General features: G+C 37.8%; 1 protein-coding gene across 4 annotated transcripts in view; it reads right to left on the reverse strand.

Moving 5' to 3' along the window:
* Window positions 1-20,390, reverse strand: part of ITSN1 (intersectin 1) — a 138,639-nt gene that overhangs the window by 29,453 nt on the left and 88,796 nt on the right. For all 4 annotated transcript variants that reach the window (XM_082304320.1, XM_082304319.1, XM_082304321.1 and 1 more), the window contains 7 exons: window positions 19,634-19,793; window positions 18,575-18,780; window positions 17,760-17,842; window positions 15,402-15,568; window positions 8,132-8,177; window positions 3,316-3,437; window positions 119-236 (listed from right to left, as the gene is read on the reverse strand). In XM_082304320.1, coding sequence (XP_082160446.1) covers window positions 119-236; window positions 3,316-3,437; window positions 8,132-8,177; window positions 15,402-15,568; window positions 17,760-17,842; window positions 18,575-18,780; window positions 19,634-19,793 — 902 coding nt within the window. The remainder of the gene's footprint in view (window positions 1-118; window positions 237-3,315; window positions 3,438-8,131; window positions 8,178-15,401; window positions 15,569-17,759; window positions 17,843-18,574; window positions 18,781-19,633; window positions 19,794-20,390) is intronic.

Raw genomic sequence — 20,390 nt, forward strand, 5'->3', positions numbered from 1 at the left:
GTGACTAGTATAACAGACTCTAAATATCCTACTGAATGTCCATAATTATTTTTAGAAGTCCTACTGTAAATGACACACATTACAAAAGCCACTTTGTTAATGCAGCCATACTGCTTACCTGAAGGTAATGCTGTTGATTTAGGTAGCTCGGTTGGTGTAGTTTTACTGGTACCAGGGCTCAGAAGTTTTACATAATTAGCAGGGAACCATCCTATCTGCCGTTTTTTCCCTCGTGCCTAGTAAAAAAACAATTCTTTTAAGAGGATTAAGCACATCAATAGATCCTTAGACAAGGTAATTCAGCCAAGATTTTAACTACTTGCAGTTATACTGACTACTTTAGAATAAGAAAAATGCATTTTATAAGGAAAAAGTCAGCTATTTTTGTGGCAATAGTTTAATATGATGATACTTCTATTATGTGAAGCAAGCTTTCGTAATATATAAACGGTAGTTTATAGTATCTAAACAGTAGTTATTTACTACTAATTCGACTGATTTCTCACTTAACAGTGTTCCTCTGTGCTTTATAATTAATACTACAACCCTGATTCTTCTGAAAGATTTCTCCTGATTCTGTTTAAACCATAACTCTAGGCTATTAGGCTAGCTATTGCATTAACGAGTGGCAGCATTTAAATGCTTTTTTTATTACGCAAAGAATTGCATTTAAATACATACCTAGATTATGATAGTTTAAGTAGATATTAAGAATCCCAGTTACCTCTTTTCTTCTACAGAAACAGTATCTAAACTTTTTAATAGTCTTAAAAAGTCACATTATGTCACATTAACCAAGTGCTAGAAGAACAGCAAAACGTTATGGCAGGAAAATACGGGTAAAGTTTAGATTCAAATACAAAATCCCAAAGCCAGATTCCAATCAAACAAAAATTAAGCTTTGGCAACTACAAATACATATGGATAGACACTGTCCAAATGATCCTAATTAACAGATGTTAAGGTTTTGGAAAGTACACTGGATGTTCTTGTGCCTATCTGACCAGAGAATGTCAGTATGAAAACGTGGTGCACACATGTACTAGTGTGCGTGTGGTCCATGTGTGTGTGCTGCGAGAGCAGCAGGTTACCATAGACCTGGCCTACAGCAGCGCTCTACAGCTTGGAACGCAGCTGCAATGAGTCACCGCCAGCGACAGAATATTGGGACAGATGAACTGCAGGTCCGATCCAGCGTGACAAAGCTTGGGCCACCAAAGCAGGATAGGAATTTGACAGAAACTGCATCCTGTTATTTCACCAACTGCATTGTTCATTGCAAATAAAATCAGAAGAAAAATCCTTACTGTTACTCTAAAACTTTGAATCAAGTCTCAGCTTCTAAATCTATTAAATCTATGTTAAGAATTACTTTAACTGTTTATTCTTTTTTTGTGTTGTTAGAATAAGGTTGGAATTTTGGGCATGTAGAATTTTGCCTTTAAAAAAAATAAAAAAGATGTTAATTTTAGTGAAAAAAGTCATCTAACACATATACTATTCTTTAACTACTTCCTTCTCTCTCTTTTTCTTTACTGAAAAAGAAAGCGCTTGATCTAAAGTGTATCTAGATCATTCATTTTACAATATTCTGGAAGACTGCATTAAACGTGGCAATGTAATGCTTAACACATTTGCCTTATTTTATCTTCACTCTGACCCCTAAGACAAGTATCATCAAGATTTACTTGCGGCTGAAACTCAACTGTACATATACTTCTAAAAAAATCTGCCACTTTGAAATTAAATGCATAAAGAAAAGTTAGTATTAGTGCCCTTCTCCAAATCTTGTCATCATTTCACTACTTTGGAGGGGGTGCTGCTTCTACTTTTAAGCAATTCCTCAATCCATTTCACCATACTGCTGCATTAGCCTTTGTGCTCACATAACAAAGGAGCAAGAACTAGTATTGCAGTGTTGGAACAGAAGAATTAAAAGAATAGGTAGGGGACTGCTAACGAAGAAAAAAACAACTTGTAAAACCATATGTAAGATAGTAAGGTATCCAAAGCTACATGTGAGTATTTACACAACCAAAAATTAATTTAAAAAACCCCCTCACATTAGCTGCTATGTGGTAATTGTGACAGCTCTTGCCCAGTAAAGCTTATTTTCTGTCTTAAAATACATTTAATGTGAGACTCTGAAGCTACAAGTTAACAACAACATAAAGGTTAGTGAGAATGAAAACCAAAGCAATCCTGGAAGATGATTTCTCCACATAAGATGAAAAAATATCACCAGGAAAGGCCAAAAGGGCAGGTAGTAATGTGGAAAAAAAATATCTGAGTTAGTTAGTTGAGCATCTGCATTGCAAAAACAAATCAATTACATTCTTTCATGTCATATTCCCTATTAAAAAAACCCAAACCAAACAAAACCTCATTCAGTGGTACTGGGGGCGGGGGGGGGAAGCTTTGAAGCTTTGCCACTGAGAGTCATTGAGAATCAAAGTTTCCAAATCGTCAAGTTCTAGTCTTAAAAAACAACCTGGTTAAAATATTTTATTATCTTCTAATACAACACTAACGCTCTCTCCTATCTGATGCTTGCAACAGACACCATTCTTTTCACTCTTCTACATAAAATTGAGCTGTTACTGAGATGGGGCCATTAGACTGGTATTCTACGCTGTCACATTCATTAAGCAACCTGAAAAAGTGGTGGCCATCTTACAAAAACCACTGCTGTAAAATACTTCTCAGTCTTTCAACAAAAGGGATAGCCAAACTTCTGGCTGAAGCAATTTAGAAAGCTTTTTATGAAGACATTCAGGACTGCGCACCCTGATCCAAATGCACGTGATACGCACGGTCACTACTGAAACAGGACGTACAAGCAGACCCTGTCACTTGACCCAACAGTCCCATGCGCTCCTGTTTTACGGCTGGGTTTTCCCACCACCTGACATGACAACTGCTTTTTTGCTCACATGAAGAGAACTAGTAGACACGAGACTGGGAAGATTCAAAAGCAGCCAAAACAATACACCCTAAAATCCACTCCTGTCTTATATCTGAAGGGCCTCCAGGAAAACATATAAGGGAGCGGACTGCAGGCTGGGTCTGATTCGTGAGATGGGTATCCTTGACTTACAATGAGGCATAATGGCTTCCTCCTGCTGTCCTCCAAAGTTATTTCAAGTTCAAGGAATTGAAATGTATATATATTTTTGTAAAGGCATTTTATTTGTAAATGCTTAATTGCAGAACATTTTCAAAATTATTTATCATCGATGCATTCATCATTTTGAACTATTAAAAAATTACAAGTTTTTTTACATGGAATTTTATTTCAAAAAACCAGTAACTAACTTGGAGCTCTCCTTCCCACCAGCCACCTGGATTCTTCTTTCTGATAAGAATCAACTGACCAGGAGCAAGAGTAAGCTGTTCTGGACCCGTTGCTGTGTAAGAGGCAATAACTTGGGCAATTTCTGTTGAAGCAGGGGAAAAAAGAAAAAGTTAATTTGGAAAAACCTGAACACATTCTACACAACATTAACTCTGCTAGTGTCACTGGCACAGTATATCCATTTCGTATTTCTTTCCATAAAATTGTTATGTATTTATGTAGTTCCATGAAAACATACGGTAATTATAAAACAGATCTGATGTTCATAGCACTAGAGGAATAAAACAGAGGTGCAGCAGCTCTATGGGTAGGATATAAAAAAATATTTGAAAGAGAGAAGAAGAATAATGACCACCATTAGAGCTATATGGCTCTTCGAATCAAGTGTCATAATACTGTTTTCCAATAAATACATTTTTGTAGCATCCGTTTGGACTAAGCTCCCTAAAAAGAGGAGATACATGTTGATGACAATATAATGAAGAAGTAACAGAGGTGCAAACTAATGAAGGCCTGCAGAAAATTTTTCACCACCAGACCAGACAAAAAAATGAATGCTTTCAGAATGTAACAAAGAGGATTTATTTTGAAATCTTTATTCCATGAACATTAACACAAAACTGGTGCCTTATTTGATCACCTACCAGCATAAATCTGACGCAGAGTAACCATGAGCTCACAATTATCTCTCCGTTAAATTAGCCAAAGTAGACAACGCATTTTATTCCATTTTACAGTGGTTGTGGAAAGACAGACGATAACATAGTCACCACAAAGTCCGACAAGGTTAACTCATTTTTGGAACCAATTTGAACTGACAGGAGCTTATAAGTGGCTGTAGGTATTTTGATGTCCTACTGATAGCTTTTAAGTCAGGCTTAGCATGTCATCAAACCATGTTTAGGGCGATGGAGAACATGTTTAATAGTATGATAATTGGGAACCTTTTGTAAACAAAAGATGGTAGATTTGGGAACTTTTAGCTTTTGGTAAGCTAAACCTTTTAGGCTGCTACATTTATGTAGTCCCTTTATAGTCATGAGTTAAGGGGAATCTGTGGGGAATTATTTTTAGCCTTCATTTAGTTGTAAAGAGTCTCAGACATCCAAAGCAGCACAAAAGTAGTGTTGTTACTGCTGAGAACTCCACTTTAGGATCACAGTACACAGTCATTCATCATTTAAGTGTTCTTAACAGAATGATCTAGGGGTTGGGGTTTTTTTGGGAGGATGGGGAATTTGGGTTTTTGTTTTTACGAAAAACCTTTCCTGGAATAGGAAATTCTGACCCTGTGATGAAGACAAAGGAGGTTTTTATTCGGCAATGCATCAAATAAAATTGGGGACCATCAAACAGTTGATGTGGGCACTGAGTTTGACTGGTTATGGTTGTGGTCTAAGACTATCCTAGAACAAGCCCACAGCAGAGCCAGTAATACAAGATCACAGAAACGTGTCTCAACTGCTTCTGTGCAAAGACAGACAGCCTAATTTAAAACCTGAGCAATTATCTGATCACAGATCAATACACTTGGCTTGAGATTTTAGCTTTTATTTGAAAATCTTGATAAAAAAGTATCTGCATCAGTTATTTTCATTTGTGATTACTGTTTGTACGTATTTTCAATCTAGTCTATCCTAAAAAACTGGCACTGGGAGACTAAGCAGAAAAAGGTCACACCTGCCATCAGTTTGTCCCTTCATAAAGCAGCAGAAAGCAATGTGGTGAGTGTGATGTGGATTAGTGGTCAACACAGCAACAACAGCAAAAGGGACTGAGGCTGGAGGGAGCGAGTACACAGAAGTGGTCTTCAGCCTTCTCATGAGCAGCCATACTAAGAAAGTAACACAGTGCTGGGCACCGTCCTACCGGGCCCTCTCCGTCAACAAGTGCCAAACTTCTGTGGCCAAGCGAAACAGCAGAGGCACTCAGTAACAACACATCACCCACAGGCTGGGAAAGGAGGGGGCAGTCTGCTGGTAAGGCAGAGAAAGGCAGCAATCATTGAAAAGGCAGTTGTAGGCAGAGGAAACCACAAAGCCAACTCCCTTGAAACAGAGGGAGGTTTTGTTGCAGGGAAGAAGCAACAAAGTGATCTGAAGATTGCCAGGAAAACGATCAGGTGGTTTACTTAAAATTTAGAAGAAAAGGATGATTAGGAAAATTAAAAATGGTCAGAGAAGCATTCAAGATGTAAATGAACAACATAAGGAAGACAAAGAAGCAGAGACATGACAAGCAGTCTGAAATCACTGCAAATGATGACACATGCAGAATTAATGACATCAGAACCCCCCTCAAGACAACCCAAAGAGGGGAGAGGCAGGCACACAGAGGTGCGCAGTCAGGAAAGGGCGGAACCAAACAGGTGGTGAAAAAGCCGGGAGCTGAGAGTTAGAAAGATGCTTTAAACCTGGATCTGGAACTCAGCACGCAAAGAGTGAAAGCAGAAGAAAGAATTTCGAAGTAAAACATAGCAGGTGTTGATAGGAGAGCAGAAAGGTTTACACAGAGAAAAGCCAGCAGCAGCACAGTCTGTCCTGTATGAAGGCAAAGCAAGCAAGCTATTTGGCAGGAAACATGGCTATACTGCTAGAAATTCTGCAAGCTCCCTGCATCGGCAGATTTTTCCACAGTACCACATTAATTCCTCCACCCTAGAACCATTCAGGAGGCAAAAAGAACACAAGCAAACAAATTAACAGTGGGAGTTTGTCAAAATAAATTATGGGGTTTTTTTAAATCAGGCAAAAACTTCTCTCACTACCATGGTGATTATAGTATTCAGTATATCATAACAAGAGAGCAAAAATCTTATACTTCGCATCTCTCTCAAAACAAGAAATTTCTCATTTTTATCTACAAAAAGGTGGTTTACAAGGCTCCAGGTATCAGATATCCTCTTTCACCAACCAGCAGCATAAAGAATTTTTACTGTGGACTGTGTGTTAAACAAGTTACGGTATGAATTACAAGTTTAACATTCAGCTCTTGCATGTCACAGAGAAGCAGAAAGTTAGAGAAAACAACTCAGCAAAAAAGTTAGAAAAAATGAAGTAGCTTTCCTTCCAGGAATGGCTTTTTAATTTTGATTTAAGTATTGAATTACTGAGACGAGATCCAATTCAATTATAGTCCAGGCCAAAAAATGCGGCCTCTACTAAAACAGGTAGATTTAGAAAAAGAAAATAAATGCCTTCTCACAGATATAATCGTCCTCATATTGCTGCTTAAATTCACAAAAAGAGTGGTTTCTTTTCCCTTGCCCTTCGACACACACTGTTACCAACTCCCACCCACTCGTCTCGCTGCTTCTAGAATAAACAGGAATATTTCCCCTCATTTCACTTATATTGGCTGAGCACTTGCAGCTCATTTATAGCAAAAACATCCATGAATCTCCTTGTTGAAAAACAGGCAGGATTGTTCTCAAAATGTTCTTAAACTCCAAAAGATTTTGAACACACCTTTTGTCAACATCCCTCCAGTCTCTCCTTCACTGAAAGTTCAAATCCAGCGATTTTAAGGCTGGTACTGCAGGCTGAAGTCTTGCCACCCACCATTCTCCCATGTGTGGAAAAAGCAGCCAGACCTATCACTATCTTCTCGCTATTCCTACCAGATATCACTTCTAGAGGTTTTCTAGATTTCTGTTCTTGTCTGCCTCTCTTGAGCTTTTTATCTATTAACACAACTATTTTTAATCATGCAAATTAAAGTTAGAAAAGGCAGGAGTAATTTATTTCCAAGCCCTTCTTTCCATCAGTAAGATTTGACAAGAGCAGCCCGTTGCTCATATGTGAAGGTAAAATAAGCCAAATGAAGTTGGGGCTGCTGCAATCTGCTCTCCCTGCCTCCTCTTACATACTGACACTGTGAACCAGTTCAGGGAGACACAGAAAAACCTCCTCCCCACAAAACAAAATATGGATATGCGTGTGTGTGTGTATGGAAATAAGGTAAGATTTGGTAGAGCACATCCTTGAACCACCTCACTGTGCAACTGAACAAGCCTCAGAGAAAGGGACAGAATAGAAGCATGGAGCACCCCCTGTTCCGTTTGGTACAGCTCAATGCAAAGTTATCTCTTTGGTACAAAAGCAAATAAATACACTGAAGGGAAAAAAGTGATGTCTTCTGGAAAGTTTGTGAATGCCTGCCAGTGGCAGAGAATGCACTTTTCTAACGATCTTTGGAAATGCAATGGCTTTTTGGAAGGATAGCCTCAACCACCCCAAGAGCCAGGGGACCTCTTTCTAGCCAAAAAGGAACCCACAACGTGGTCTTCTGCAATATGACCAGGCTTGACAGGCAACAAGCTGCATAGCATGGATACAAGGTACGTGCTCTTGAAAACGAGAAGCAGGCACAAGAGCTCACAAAGTCAATGTATACCATATTGTGTAGCGTTCTAGGCAAAATGCTGTAAAGCCACAGGGTAAGAATGTATACTTCCATTTTCAGAGGTGCTGACAAACCTGGGCTTTTTCTAGGCTTCCGCTGTTCCATTCAGCAATCTATCATGAAGTTTATATTTATTTTTGAGCAAGTGGATTTTTATTCTCTAGCTGCATGCTATTTGGTGATTGATACATGCTAGATAGAATGATTGACAGATTATGCATTATTTTATTATAGACCACAGTTGTCATTAGTGCAAACTACTACAAAATGACCAAGAGCAAACATAATTTATTTTGATAGAAAAGATTTTGCTGCCATTGAACATAAGTACTTAAGAAGAGATATAAGGTGCTGTCACAATATATGACTCACCAGGTTTCTTCCCTAAGCTTCCAGTTTTTCCGGCTGCTCCAGGAGCCTTGAAATAGAAAGTAAGATGGAAGTTTAGCACTCATATTTATTTCTCCAGTATATGAAAATGATTTACTATGCTTCAATTTAACACACTAAACAAGGTTGTAAGTAAAAAACTTTTACAGGAAGATTCTATTCTTACAGAAACTCTTAATATTTTAGATGGCAATTAATACATAGGAATAAATAACAAGCAGTGTATGGAAGTGGATGACTAACTATATAAATGTGTAGACTTCTTTCCTGAACTTTTCTTCCTTTCATGGACTGCAAATACCAATGTAATTCCAAATTACATAGCATTTGAAGTGTAAATCTGAGTTAAAACAACAATAGTAGTTTTCAACTCTACAAATAGTTGGATTGCAAATATGCCCAAAAAGCTAACTGGACATAATTATTTCAATACTGCCATATGATGGTTCTAAAATTTCACATATGGCACATTAGCACAGTCAGTGTAGTTACTGCATCTTTAAGGCGAGTCATCTGAACTTTGTAGGTGGTGTGTGTTGCAGTAGTAAAAGCCCCGCCACCATTTTTGTGCCCAACTGAGAGCACAGGACACTGAACAGCAAGGTGCTGTCTATCTATAGCTATTTCCTCTAAACCTGAATGGGGTGAGATGAGGCGTGATCATCATCATCATCATCCAGGCCAAGATATTTGCAAGAAAAGCCTTTGAACAGCCGCAAGAAATCCAGCAAGCAGTGAAATCAGTTCAGTTATGTATAGGAGAACAGCAATACTGAAAGATTAATTATGAAAAGCTTTCATAATTTACAAACTCCATGTTCTCTTCCTGAAAAAAAAAATAAAAATAATTTTTCTTGACGCCACTGCTTATTTGGGAAGAGTTACCTTTATTTATTTATTTTAATGCACTCACAGGCCTACCAATATACATGCAACTAGAGCATTCAAAACAGTGTGTGGTCTCACCTCTGCCCCTTGCACATCCCCCTTCCTCAGTCACCTTCCAACCCTTTTAGTGGCCACCCTGTCTAGGCCAGCTTCCCCCTGCCCCCTAAATAATTACTTCAGTTTCTTCCCAGTACATTGCCAGTCTTATCTTCTACAATAAAAAGGCTTGATATGGATACCAGCAACATAACAAATCTAAACTGTACTTTGGTCAGAAATGTTTAATAACCATGAATATTCTCTTGCCTCCAAGCAAGGCTCACAACACTTCTGCCTCCCCTCAACTTCTCCTTTAGGATCCTCCTTACAAACTTGGGAGTCTACATCAAATCACCTGAAGGTTTTCACAGAATCGTAATTTCTCTATGGAAAAGAACAGTTTGACCCTCAATATTCTCTATATTAAATTGATGCTTTGAAAACTTGGGGATTCTGGCAGAAACTAATATAAGGATTAACTAAAAAAATAGGTAAATGGCTGAGAGAACAGGGTCATTTAAAAATGCGTATTGGTTTTGAATGCCTCTATAAAATAGATTATTAGATAGACCCTCAATCTGTCTTGAAGATTACATAGCTGCTCTAAGACATCCACATTTTGAACATCTTTCAGAAAAGCTACTAAAGGAGCCTAATGTTTCAGACTGAACTATAGCAACTCACAACGCTGTATTAGTCAAGCCAACCCCATCTAATAACAGCAGAAAACCCAGCAGAGTTCGTATTGCCTACCTCACAAGCTGTAACTGGTACTGGAAGGTAAGAGTGGGGATGGGAAGAATTTTTTTTTTTTTTTTTTTTTAATTTGGCACCAAAGCACCTTACATACATCTAGTATACCATGCTTCTCCTTTACATTTTGCAACTTAAATTTTGGGAAGGATTGTGGAAAGTGGATGCTTTAAGTTAAGTGATACTTGGATACCACTGTCTCAGTGCTACTTTCTTGTCATTGTAAAAGACTGATTATAGTTACTTTCTACAAGGCCAGCAAATCTTCCTTTCTACCCTATGTTCCTTTCTCTCTCTTCATTTCTCCACCTTTCTCTACAACCACTGTGACCTATATTAACAAAAGCAGTGAAACAGGAAAGCGTCATGCAGAGATCAGATACGAAGACTAAGTTTAGGTCTGGGGACAAGGAGAACACGGTCCAGACAAAGTGACTGTGAGTCTATCAACAGTCCCAAGTAGGGAAGATTAAAAGGTGTGGAACCAAAGGTGACAACTAGCACTGATATGGTAATATTAGGAATTAATTCTACTTTGGAAAGTGTTTCCAGCAGAGAAACACCCTCCCCCCTCCTCAATAAAGAACAAGTGTTTGGACCTTCAGAGAACACACTCCTTCAAAATATCACTTAGTCAACATCCACATTGCCAGATTAGGAGCATATGGACAGATAAACCAGGCTGTGACACTGTATCTTTATAGTTAAGTGGTAAACATATAGAGATTGTTTTAAGAGAGAAGCTTCAAAATCACCTTGACCAGGCTAAGTCTGAGTTCTGTTTGAGGATTCTCTGAATCCTTGGTAAAACAGCAGAAGAAATACATAGAGAAGTCCTGCAGTACTTCAATAAATACCTAAATTAAGATTGGCCCACTCAGTAGATGGAGAAGCATTTTCTAGTCTTTCTGTTGAGAGAAACACAGTGGAGAGGACTTACCCCATTCTATTTCCCTTTTGTACACCTGAGACACTAACTGCCTTTGAGGATATTTTGTGACAAGTGATAAAGTCTCTTGAAACAGTAGAGTAGAACTTGTTTTGCTAATTTAATAAGACACAGCAGTAGATTTGCCAATTGTGTTGTACAGTAACACCCTTAGAATCCAGATTAAATAAATTCAAACCGTTATAATTTTAATAGAATCATAGAATGGTTTGGGTTGGACGGGACCTTAAAGATCATCTGGTTCCAACCCCCCTGCCATGGGCAGAGACACTTTGCACTAGACCAGGTTGCTCAAAGCCCCGTCCAACCTGGCCTTGAACACTGCCAGGGAGGGGACATCCACAACTTCCCTGGGCAACCTGTTCCAGCGCCTCACCACCCTCATAGTGAAGAATTTCTTCCTTATACCTAATCTAAATCTACCCTCTTTCAGTTTATAGCCATTAGCCCTTGTCCTATCACTATGTTCCCTTGTAAAAAGTCCCTCTCCAGATTTCCTGTAGGCCCCCTTCAGGTACTGGAAGGTTGCTGTAAGGTCCCCCCTGGAGCCTTCTCTTCTCCAGGCTGAACAACCCCAACTCTCTGAGAACATCTTCAGAACATTTATGCAAAGTTTTGTAACTAGAGACATCTAAATTTTTGTGTTTCCACATCCATCATATGAGCTTCATATCTTACACAGAGGTAATTATCACCAGTCTCAGAGAAAAGCAGCGTTCAATAAAAACCTGTTACAGATCTGTATCCATCTACATCAATCTAATGAAAACTCTGAGAATGGACCATGAACCAGGGTTGTCATTTATTTGAAGAACAAAGACTTTCACTCTGTTAATAAGTTGAAACTTTAAGGAACAGGAAACAGTTTAATTTAGCAGCTGGAGGTGAACGGGTAGCCTGGGACTAGGTACAGAAGAACAGATTCAAAAAAAATTCTTCTGATGTATAAACCACTGATATTTTGAAGCTTGCAACCATTTCTACAAACTCTGTGCTTGCTGTTGAAAGATCAGCACTGCTTTACTTCTTCTTCAGGCCTAAGTCAATAGTGCAGAACACATTAGATTAATTTACTCTTTTAGTAACATTTTCCACAATCAGCCAGCTGTCCAAGCACAGCGGCACATCTGAAAGTTAACAGACAGCCACTATTGAGAAATCCTTTGTAAAAACTGGCTCTGTGAACAAGCTGAATAGCAAAACACTGTACGTGTAATGGCAATTATCCACTTGGAACAAGAAATATGTCCTGCGGGGCATATGAATCACTTTATGAAAATAAGCATCCCGGATATCAAGATCTCCATCAGCTCTGTGCTTTTTCCTCCCTCTCTCATCAAGATTTTATTTGAAGATGTGATTTTAACCAGCAAAAAGGGTAGTTGGAACACTTTTTGATGAACTGCACTTAGCTGTTTCAGCCCCAGACAAGTTGAGATCAGAGAAATATCACATTGACCTTTCTAATAAAAATAGTTTTCAGTATTAAATGTCTATTTCTGAGTTCTCTACAAAGAAGATTTGCCAATATGTGTGCCTGTCTCCCAGCAGACAGGATGAGCATTCAGTCCTAAAAGGCACACAAAAGGCAGCTCTGAACATCTGAATATAAATTCCCAGGTTTTGAGACTAAACTCTGTTGAGAATATCTTAAGGGAAAACAAAAACAGATCCTTCACAAAAGTTCAAAGGAAACTTAACATTAACTAACAAGAATGCAGCTGAGGTTAAGTAACTAATCAGCAACTATTACTATCTACCTACGAAACAGGCCTCACAGGGTTTTAGGAGGCTGACAGTGCAAGTTCCCACTCATCAACTACAATACGAACTTAGAGGTAATATAAAGAGACTTAGGGCACAGTTTCATGATCACAAGATATTCCGCAGGTTGGGCAGTCATCTGTACACTTGTTCTTCTACCTCTGTGGGGCAAGCCACCATCCTTTTGATGTATGTGAAGAATTACTGTCAGGGCTGAACTATAATCCACATCCTGGACTGCAAAAAGGAGTGCTTTTCTCAACGAGGTCAATTCCCCGATACAGACCCACAAACACCTCCGCTGCCACAACTGAAGGGATGTTGCACCACTCAGAGCAGAATCAAGCTGCTAGACTTGGGGACAGAGTTTTCAGAATTTCTTGTCCAGACTCTCACTGAGCTCTGTTGTCAGGGTAAACCTATACCCTGCCTAACACCACAACTACTACCGTACAAAATTTACTCTAATTGTCAAAAAGTCAAGCTAGCCTGCTGTGATGGGCTCCATAGTGCTACAGCTACAATGCTTCCATTGACTGAACCATTAAGTACTCCTTTTCTAGTTTGGAACCTGACCTAACTTTACCTGCTGCTCCACAGTCACTAGATTCGATGCAACTGAAAGGTAGGAATGAGCACAGGCACATCCAAAACCATATACTAAACATAAGGTATGATGTTTCACTTCTAAAATGAAGTATTCAACACAAAAGCCAGCTAAGAATGCAGTTCAAAACCAGCTCAAGCTAATGTAAGCCAATGCTGAGGCAATCTTGCCTCCTTCACTACTCTCCTCCCATGCTAATTCTGGTACTGACGTTTTTCAAACCCTTGCTGAGCTGATTCAGAGTACCATCTTAGAAGTACATATTACTTCTGCTAGACTAGTTTTCTGCTCTGCTTAGTGTCCTGAACCGGCTTATTAATAGGTCAGATGAAAGACAGTGGCAGCAAAAGTGTGGCAGGTAGGACCGTACCTGTGCTCACTTAGAATGGGTTACATATGATCATTTTGTATCAGAACTAGTGTGGCCAGCAGGACCAGGGAAGCAATCATCCCCCTGTACTCGGCACTGGTGAGGCCGCACCTCGAGTACTGTGTTCAGTTTTGGGCCCCTCACTACAAGAAGGACATCGAGGTGCTGGAGCGTGTCCAGAGAAGGGCAACGAAGCTGGTGAAGGGTCTAGAGCACAAGTCTTATGAGGAGCGGCTGAGGGAGCTGGGGTTGTTTAGCCTGGAGAAAAGGAGGCTGAGGGGAGACCTTATCGCTCTGATTGCAACTGCCTGAAAGGAGGTTGTAGTCAGGTGGGGGTTGGTCTCTTCTTCCAAGTAACAAGTGACAGGACGAGAGAGAGCAGCCTCAAGCTGCACCAGGGGAGGTTTAGATTGGATATTAAGAACTATTTCTTCACTGAGAGGGTGGTCAAGCACTGGAACAGGCTGCCCGGGGAAGTGGTTGAGTCTCCATCCCTGGAGGTATTTAAAAGATGGGTAGATGTGGTGCTTAGGGATGTGGTTTAGTGGTGGACTTGGCAGTGTTAGGTTTGCAGTTGGACTTGATGATCCTAAAGGTCTTTTCCAACCTAAATGATTCTGTGATTCTATTCTATGAAACTACAGTCCTAGTGCGCACAGAAAAGCGTACCTCACAACACAAGGGAACAACTAATCAAAACTGGGACAGGACTTTCTCCAGTATAAGACTGATTAGTTCTTGAACTAGTAGTACTAGGGATTGAAGAAAATTGTTACATGATGCAAAATATAAATGAGAAAAGTTTCTAAAATGTTTCTGAAAGCAATACCACAATACTATTTCTCCCAAGGACTGCAATACTAAATATCATTAACTACAATTTCTTTTTAATCCTGTCTTAGAGGATGTTATTGACATTTCTCTCCTATCTAGAAATCTACTATATAAGGGCTTTCTACAGCTATGTATTTCACTGCAGGTTTTATTCTCCAGCTTTTCCACCAACAGAAATAATTTTAAGGAGTGACTTTGCTCAAGCTCTATATTGCAGACAGTCTTTCATTGAGTTGTGTCACATACACACAGAATTCCAGACTTGTGGAAAAAGCCTTACCACCTAGATTTCTAAAAATCCTGTAGTTTTTAGTTATTTATTTACTTTTAACCCTCCTATTATTCTTAGAGACATAAACAAGAACAACTCCTCATCAAGAGATTAGTATTGTATTCACCTATGACTCTAAGCTAATTCCTACTAGCAGATGAATTATCCTCTCAAACAGATGAAGAATATAGATGAGAAAACTCTTTTTAGGCATTCTAAAGAAAGATAAGGAAAAAAAATTTAATACGGACATGTTCTATCGGATTATTCCAGGATAAAAATGAGATGAAACAGAACCTCTATTATTCAGTCAAGAGCTTTCAAATAAATATAGTAGTTTGCTAAGTTTTGTTGCGAAATTTATTCCCCCTTGATTGCAAAAAAAAATGATAATAGGGAAAAAAAAAAAGATAACAGACTGAAATATTACTCTCTATATCTTTTTTTAAAAGTAATGGCAGTAAGACACAACTCAGTCTTTAAAAACTTACCTGGGGAACAAAGTAGTCATAGCTATTCTGATTTGTCTCTACAAAACTGCCAAGTTAATAGTTAACATATGTAAGATTCATTTTAATAAATGATCTGCAAAGTTATTTACAACATTATGTTCTAAAATGCAACTATTATTGTTTTCCCTTTCCAAACTCACATTCAGTAAAACTGCAAAATATTTTTTTCTTCCCTTACGATCCACTGACTTGCAACTATCACTACCACACCAAATAAAGCATACCTCCCGCAGCTCAATCTTATAACATTTCAATATGTCTCTACCTCAGAATCTTTGAGTCTCACATAATTAGATGGGAAAACTCCTGATTTATCACCCAGTGTTCCTGTCCACCAGTCGCCATCTTTCTTTGTCACAAGAATCATATCACCTTGTTGAAACGTTAGGTCTCCTTGTTCAGAACTCTCGTAAGTATACATAGCAATATACTCTGTAAGAGGGAAATAAATACAGAACATGGGAAAACACTTCATAAACTGCTCAATTATCATTTGCAAAACCTAACTAATATAATATAGTCTCTCCATCGGCTAGATAGAAGACAAATTTATTAATTACTATTCATAGAAACCTCAATATTTCATGCATAAGATGATATCCATCAGAACTAAATACAATCTATCAAAAGGGTACTTCTGGGGGATTTTTTTTTTTTTTAACATAATTGGCTAGTGTAATTAAAATGTATATAAATTATTAATTTATACCAGAAACTACTCTGAAAACATGTTTCCCAATGGTTTCTGTTTCGTGCTGATGACTGGAATTTTCAGTCTTGGGGATGGAAAGGCTCAGTATCCAAATATCTGTAGATACAGTCTTCATTTTACATATGCTGTTTGGCTCTTGTATACAATGAATTCTTTCATTACTTCAATCTTTGCATGAAGGGCACACATCTCATTGCATCTTACGCAACAGATGGCTGGGAAATGTTAGAACACATTCAGGCTTTGTCTTGTTTTGTTAAAACACCGTCAACTGCTTAGTATTCAAGTGCAAAAATACTAAAGTAGACTGATGTTGAGAAATGCAATGCATAATTCAATCACAGAACTACATGAAAAATTTTTACATAAATGATTACAAAGAAGAATTTCAGACAATTCAGTAACATTTTCTACAAAACTTGATACATTCTTATTTAACTGAGCATTATCACACTTTATATGGGCACAAAACAGATTTCTGAAGATAATATCCTCTGCTTCTAGGACCAGCTCTGGACCAAGAGCAGTTCACAATATTTCAGATAGACTTTCCTGCATGTGTAACAAAAATGTTCAAGTATTCCCACTGCATCTGGCAATTGTTCTATTTGCTTGAACACTAAATCTAACCGAAGAGCTTAGCTCAGGGAGTTCAGCAAGGACTCAAACCACAAATACTATCCTTAAATGAAAGCTAAGGCATGGTTTGTCTAACAACTGCAGCTGAAGAACACACGCATCTGTTTGTATGCACGTACACGCAAACACACACATTAAACACCATAATATATGCTATACACATGGAATTTTTCTTAAACCCTTTAAATGTAACAGAAGACGCCAAATCCATGCTTTATTATTTCTTAAAAACACAGCTTTTTTTGAAACGTTTTATTAAAAAGTTGTGTTCCTTTTTAATACAAACATATAACCTGAGATATCCCATACTTTACAAAAAAGACCTAGCATTTCCACAATTGCTTTTCCTTAAATATATACTGAGCAAGACTAGTTGTATTTTGAAATAACTGATTATCTCACTTTCCATGTTACATGGATCTTTACCATTCCCTCCTTTTAATTTCTGTAGTGCTCATGCCAGCGGCAAATTAAATACATCGGTAAGCAAAGAGACTCTTTGGCTTAAAATTGTACGTAGAATTGTAGTTAAAAAAACTTAAGGTGTGCTGTAGAGATTATATACAAATGTTCATTTGTAACCTATATTTAGATTCATTGATTTCCTCTGACTGTGATTTAAATTAAACTAGCTGACTCTGCACTGAAGCGGACTAAGAGTGCCCGCACAGTCCGTTAACGCAGCTTGTGTGGAGACATTAACCTCCAGCTGAAGGGTGGTAACAGTCAGAAATGTAAGTCTTAAAACCCTTCAGAGGCCTGACAATTATCTGTCTGTGCCCCAGGCTCCATCTTTAAACATGAGGGGTAGCCTTGGCCATAAAGATCACAACATTCTATAACTGATTGTAATTTCTTTACTTAGGAGCTTTAATGAAACATTGGAAATGAACTTTGGGTGAAATTGAGACATTTATTAATAATTCCTGACATCATGAAGTACATGTACCGATGTGCTTATTTGGCCCTCTGCAAAAACCCATTCCAGATCAGGAATTGTTACCAAAATATTTATACAAGAAACAGTACAAACTACAGACAATATTTTAATGGCATGTGAAATTATTTCTTCTACATACACAACATATATAAATTCTTACTATAGTAATTTTAAATCATTCTAGAGGCAAATTGATTTGCACTTCAATTTTAACAGGCCCGATCTTAAAACACTCAGATCTGATTCTAAGCTTGTTTCTGGTAATAAGCGGATTTATTCTACTTAATTACATAGTAAAATACTATTAATGCCATTCAGTTTGAAATGCTTACCTTCACCTGACATAGTTGCTTTTGTTGCTGGTGATGCTACTCTTTTCAGACTAGCAGGACTTTCTGAGGAACCAGAATCCATGCTTTAGAAGAAAATAACGGTTATTTAAGAAATTAAATCTCTTCAGAAAAAATATTATTATATTTAAAAACTAAAGAATGCATATGCATCCATAAGGAATTCCCTACATTTTAAAAGAAGAGACAATAAATGTGCAAATTAAAGCTTTTAAGTACAATGGCCAGTCATGGTTACATTTAGGTAACTGCCTTAAATACAAAAGTTTCTGCACCTCTTCTTCTCCTTCAGGAAATGGAAAAAAAAAAAAAAAAAAAAAAAATCTAAAATCATTCTCATTTTTATTACTAATGTTAATGTGCCCTTCACATTACACAGAATCAGATTTTGTTTCATTCTCCAAGAGTAATGATAAGTGATTAAGTTCTGAGGTATACCTTTTTATTTTGGGGAAAGTTAAGCTATGACTTACATAGCTGTAATTCATAAAATCCAATACACTAATTTTGTAGTTGCAAGTCACATAAAACTAAGACCATTCATTAAGTTTTATATCTTTTGTTGGTGATGCATGACCCAAGGAGGACTGAGGTCAGTTTTCTTATTCCTCATAAGAATTCCCAGGGTTGCAAGTCAAAATTCCCCAGAAGAGACTAATATTTAGAAAAAAAAAAAAAAAAAAGCAAAGTATTTTTACAGAGTAGATTCTAAATTTTAAAATTCAAGTCTGCAACTCTTCATATTTATTTAACTATTACAGTATAGAAGTAAAGTACGGTAAAAGCAAATAAAATACCTTGTTGACTTCCTAATGGGGCCTGAAATAAGCTTCACATATGATTTAGGAAACCACCCCTTTTGTCCTTGAACCTCTCCAAACCACCACATATCTTGCTGCTCCAAAACCGTGATGATATCATTTTTGTTGAAATTAAGGTGGTTGTCTTTTTTTGCTCTCCAAGGATACAAAGCCTGTGCTTGAAGCCCCTCCACTTTTTCGCCCTAATGCAATTTTAAAAAACAGAGAGAGAAGTCAGTCATGCAGCACCCTTCATAAAGAAAGCTGCTTAAGGAATTATATTCTTATACTACTTATACAGCAACAAAATACATAGACTCTCCCTCAACTGTGTAAGGCAAGGTAAGTCAATTAAACTTACAAAGTAATACCAGAAAAGTTTACAGTCCTCCTACATTTCTATCTGTTAACACATAATCAATACAATGCAAGATTATCAGAGGTTTTGCTTAACAAGTTAAATAAAGTTTTACAATTAAGATATATGTATAATGAACCTTCATGAAGCTATTTTGGCAGGAATTAAAGTAAACTTTATGAAAAATGATGCTTTGCTGCAAGTTATTCATTGTATATTCCAAATTTTTTTTTTTGCTCTAAGATATTTAGCATCTTTCAGAACACATTAGCTTACAAGAACAGTATGTTGTTCAGCTGAGAAAAAGGAAATACCTTAACAGATGGACAGAATTCATCTGATGAGAAGGTTTGCCATTGCTATTCCACCAAACTACATAATTCACTTTGGAGTGAAGGCTATTGCCATGCAATTCAGGAAAGCCCCAAGGAAGTGACCCAGAACTGGCATCCTGCCAAAACACTAAGACTGGACCACCAAAGTCTAAAAAAGCCAGCACAGAATAGCAGAACAGAAACCACTTCATGTTAAATTCTGCCACCAATTTTGCAAATGGATGTACACTACCTGTTCACCACTCCAAATTGAAATAGCTTACGTATCTCAGGGGACTGTTTTAATGCATAGTCAATGTTTATACTTTGCCTTCCAAATGTTTGTGCTGGGTCAGAACTGTTTTAATGAATATAGGTGCTCACCTGACCCAAGACAGGAGAGGGAGATGATCCTGTAACAGTGGCAGGAGTGAAGGCTGATCGCTGCCGCAGCTGCCCTGCGCTGGGAACAGTCAAAGATGGCTGAGCTGCCCAGGCATCCCAGTTATCAGTCTCTGGTTTCTCACTAGTGTTTGTTGGCCATCTGAAAAAAAGAGAATGACATAATTCCTACCGTTTTCAACTGAATAAAAATACTCATGCAGGAAGATTGTGCAGAAAAAAAATTCTACATTCTAGGTTAATTTCTTTTAATTGAATATTCCATAAGCATCATATGTTTCAGGTGGAAGTAGTGCAATCAAACATAGGCTAACAATAAATTTATCTTAAAAAGGCAATCTCTAAATATAGTTGCTTGTCCTTGCTACTTAAGGCCAGCTATTCCTGTAATTTAGTTTCATTTCTTAGCTGTGCCCAGAAGTTCAAGTAGTGCAGTCTATATCACACACAGTGGAAACAGGTAACTTAAAACAAACAAACAAAATAAATCATCATTCTCTTCAAAACTGGTTTGAAATCTTCACACCTGCACGTCACTGACGTCTCTCATCCCTTTTCCTTATACATCATTTTGCTGGTTCTCATTCAAATCCTCACCTTTTTTCTTTTGCTTAAAATTATTTCCTACTGACTTCTTTCAAGTCTTTAGTTTTATGCAACCTCTTATCCTTTTTGTTACCTCTTGTCCTTTAAAACACCTACTAAATCTTAAAATCCATATTTCTGCCTCCAAATACCC

This window comes from Platalea leucorodia (genome assembly GCF_965183815.1).
Source record: "Platalea leucorodia genome assembly, chromosome: 2".
Lineage (NCBI taxonomy): Eukaryota > Metazoa > Chordata > Aves > Pelecaniformes > Threskiornithidae > Platalea > Platalea leucorodia.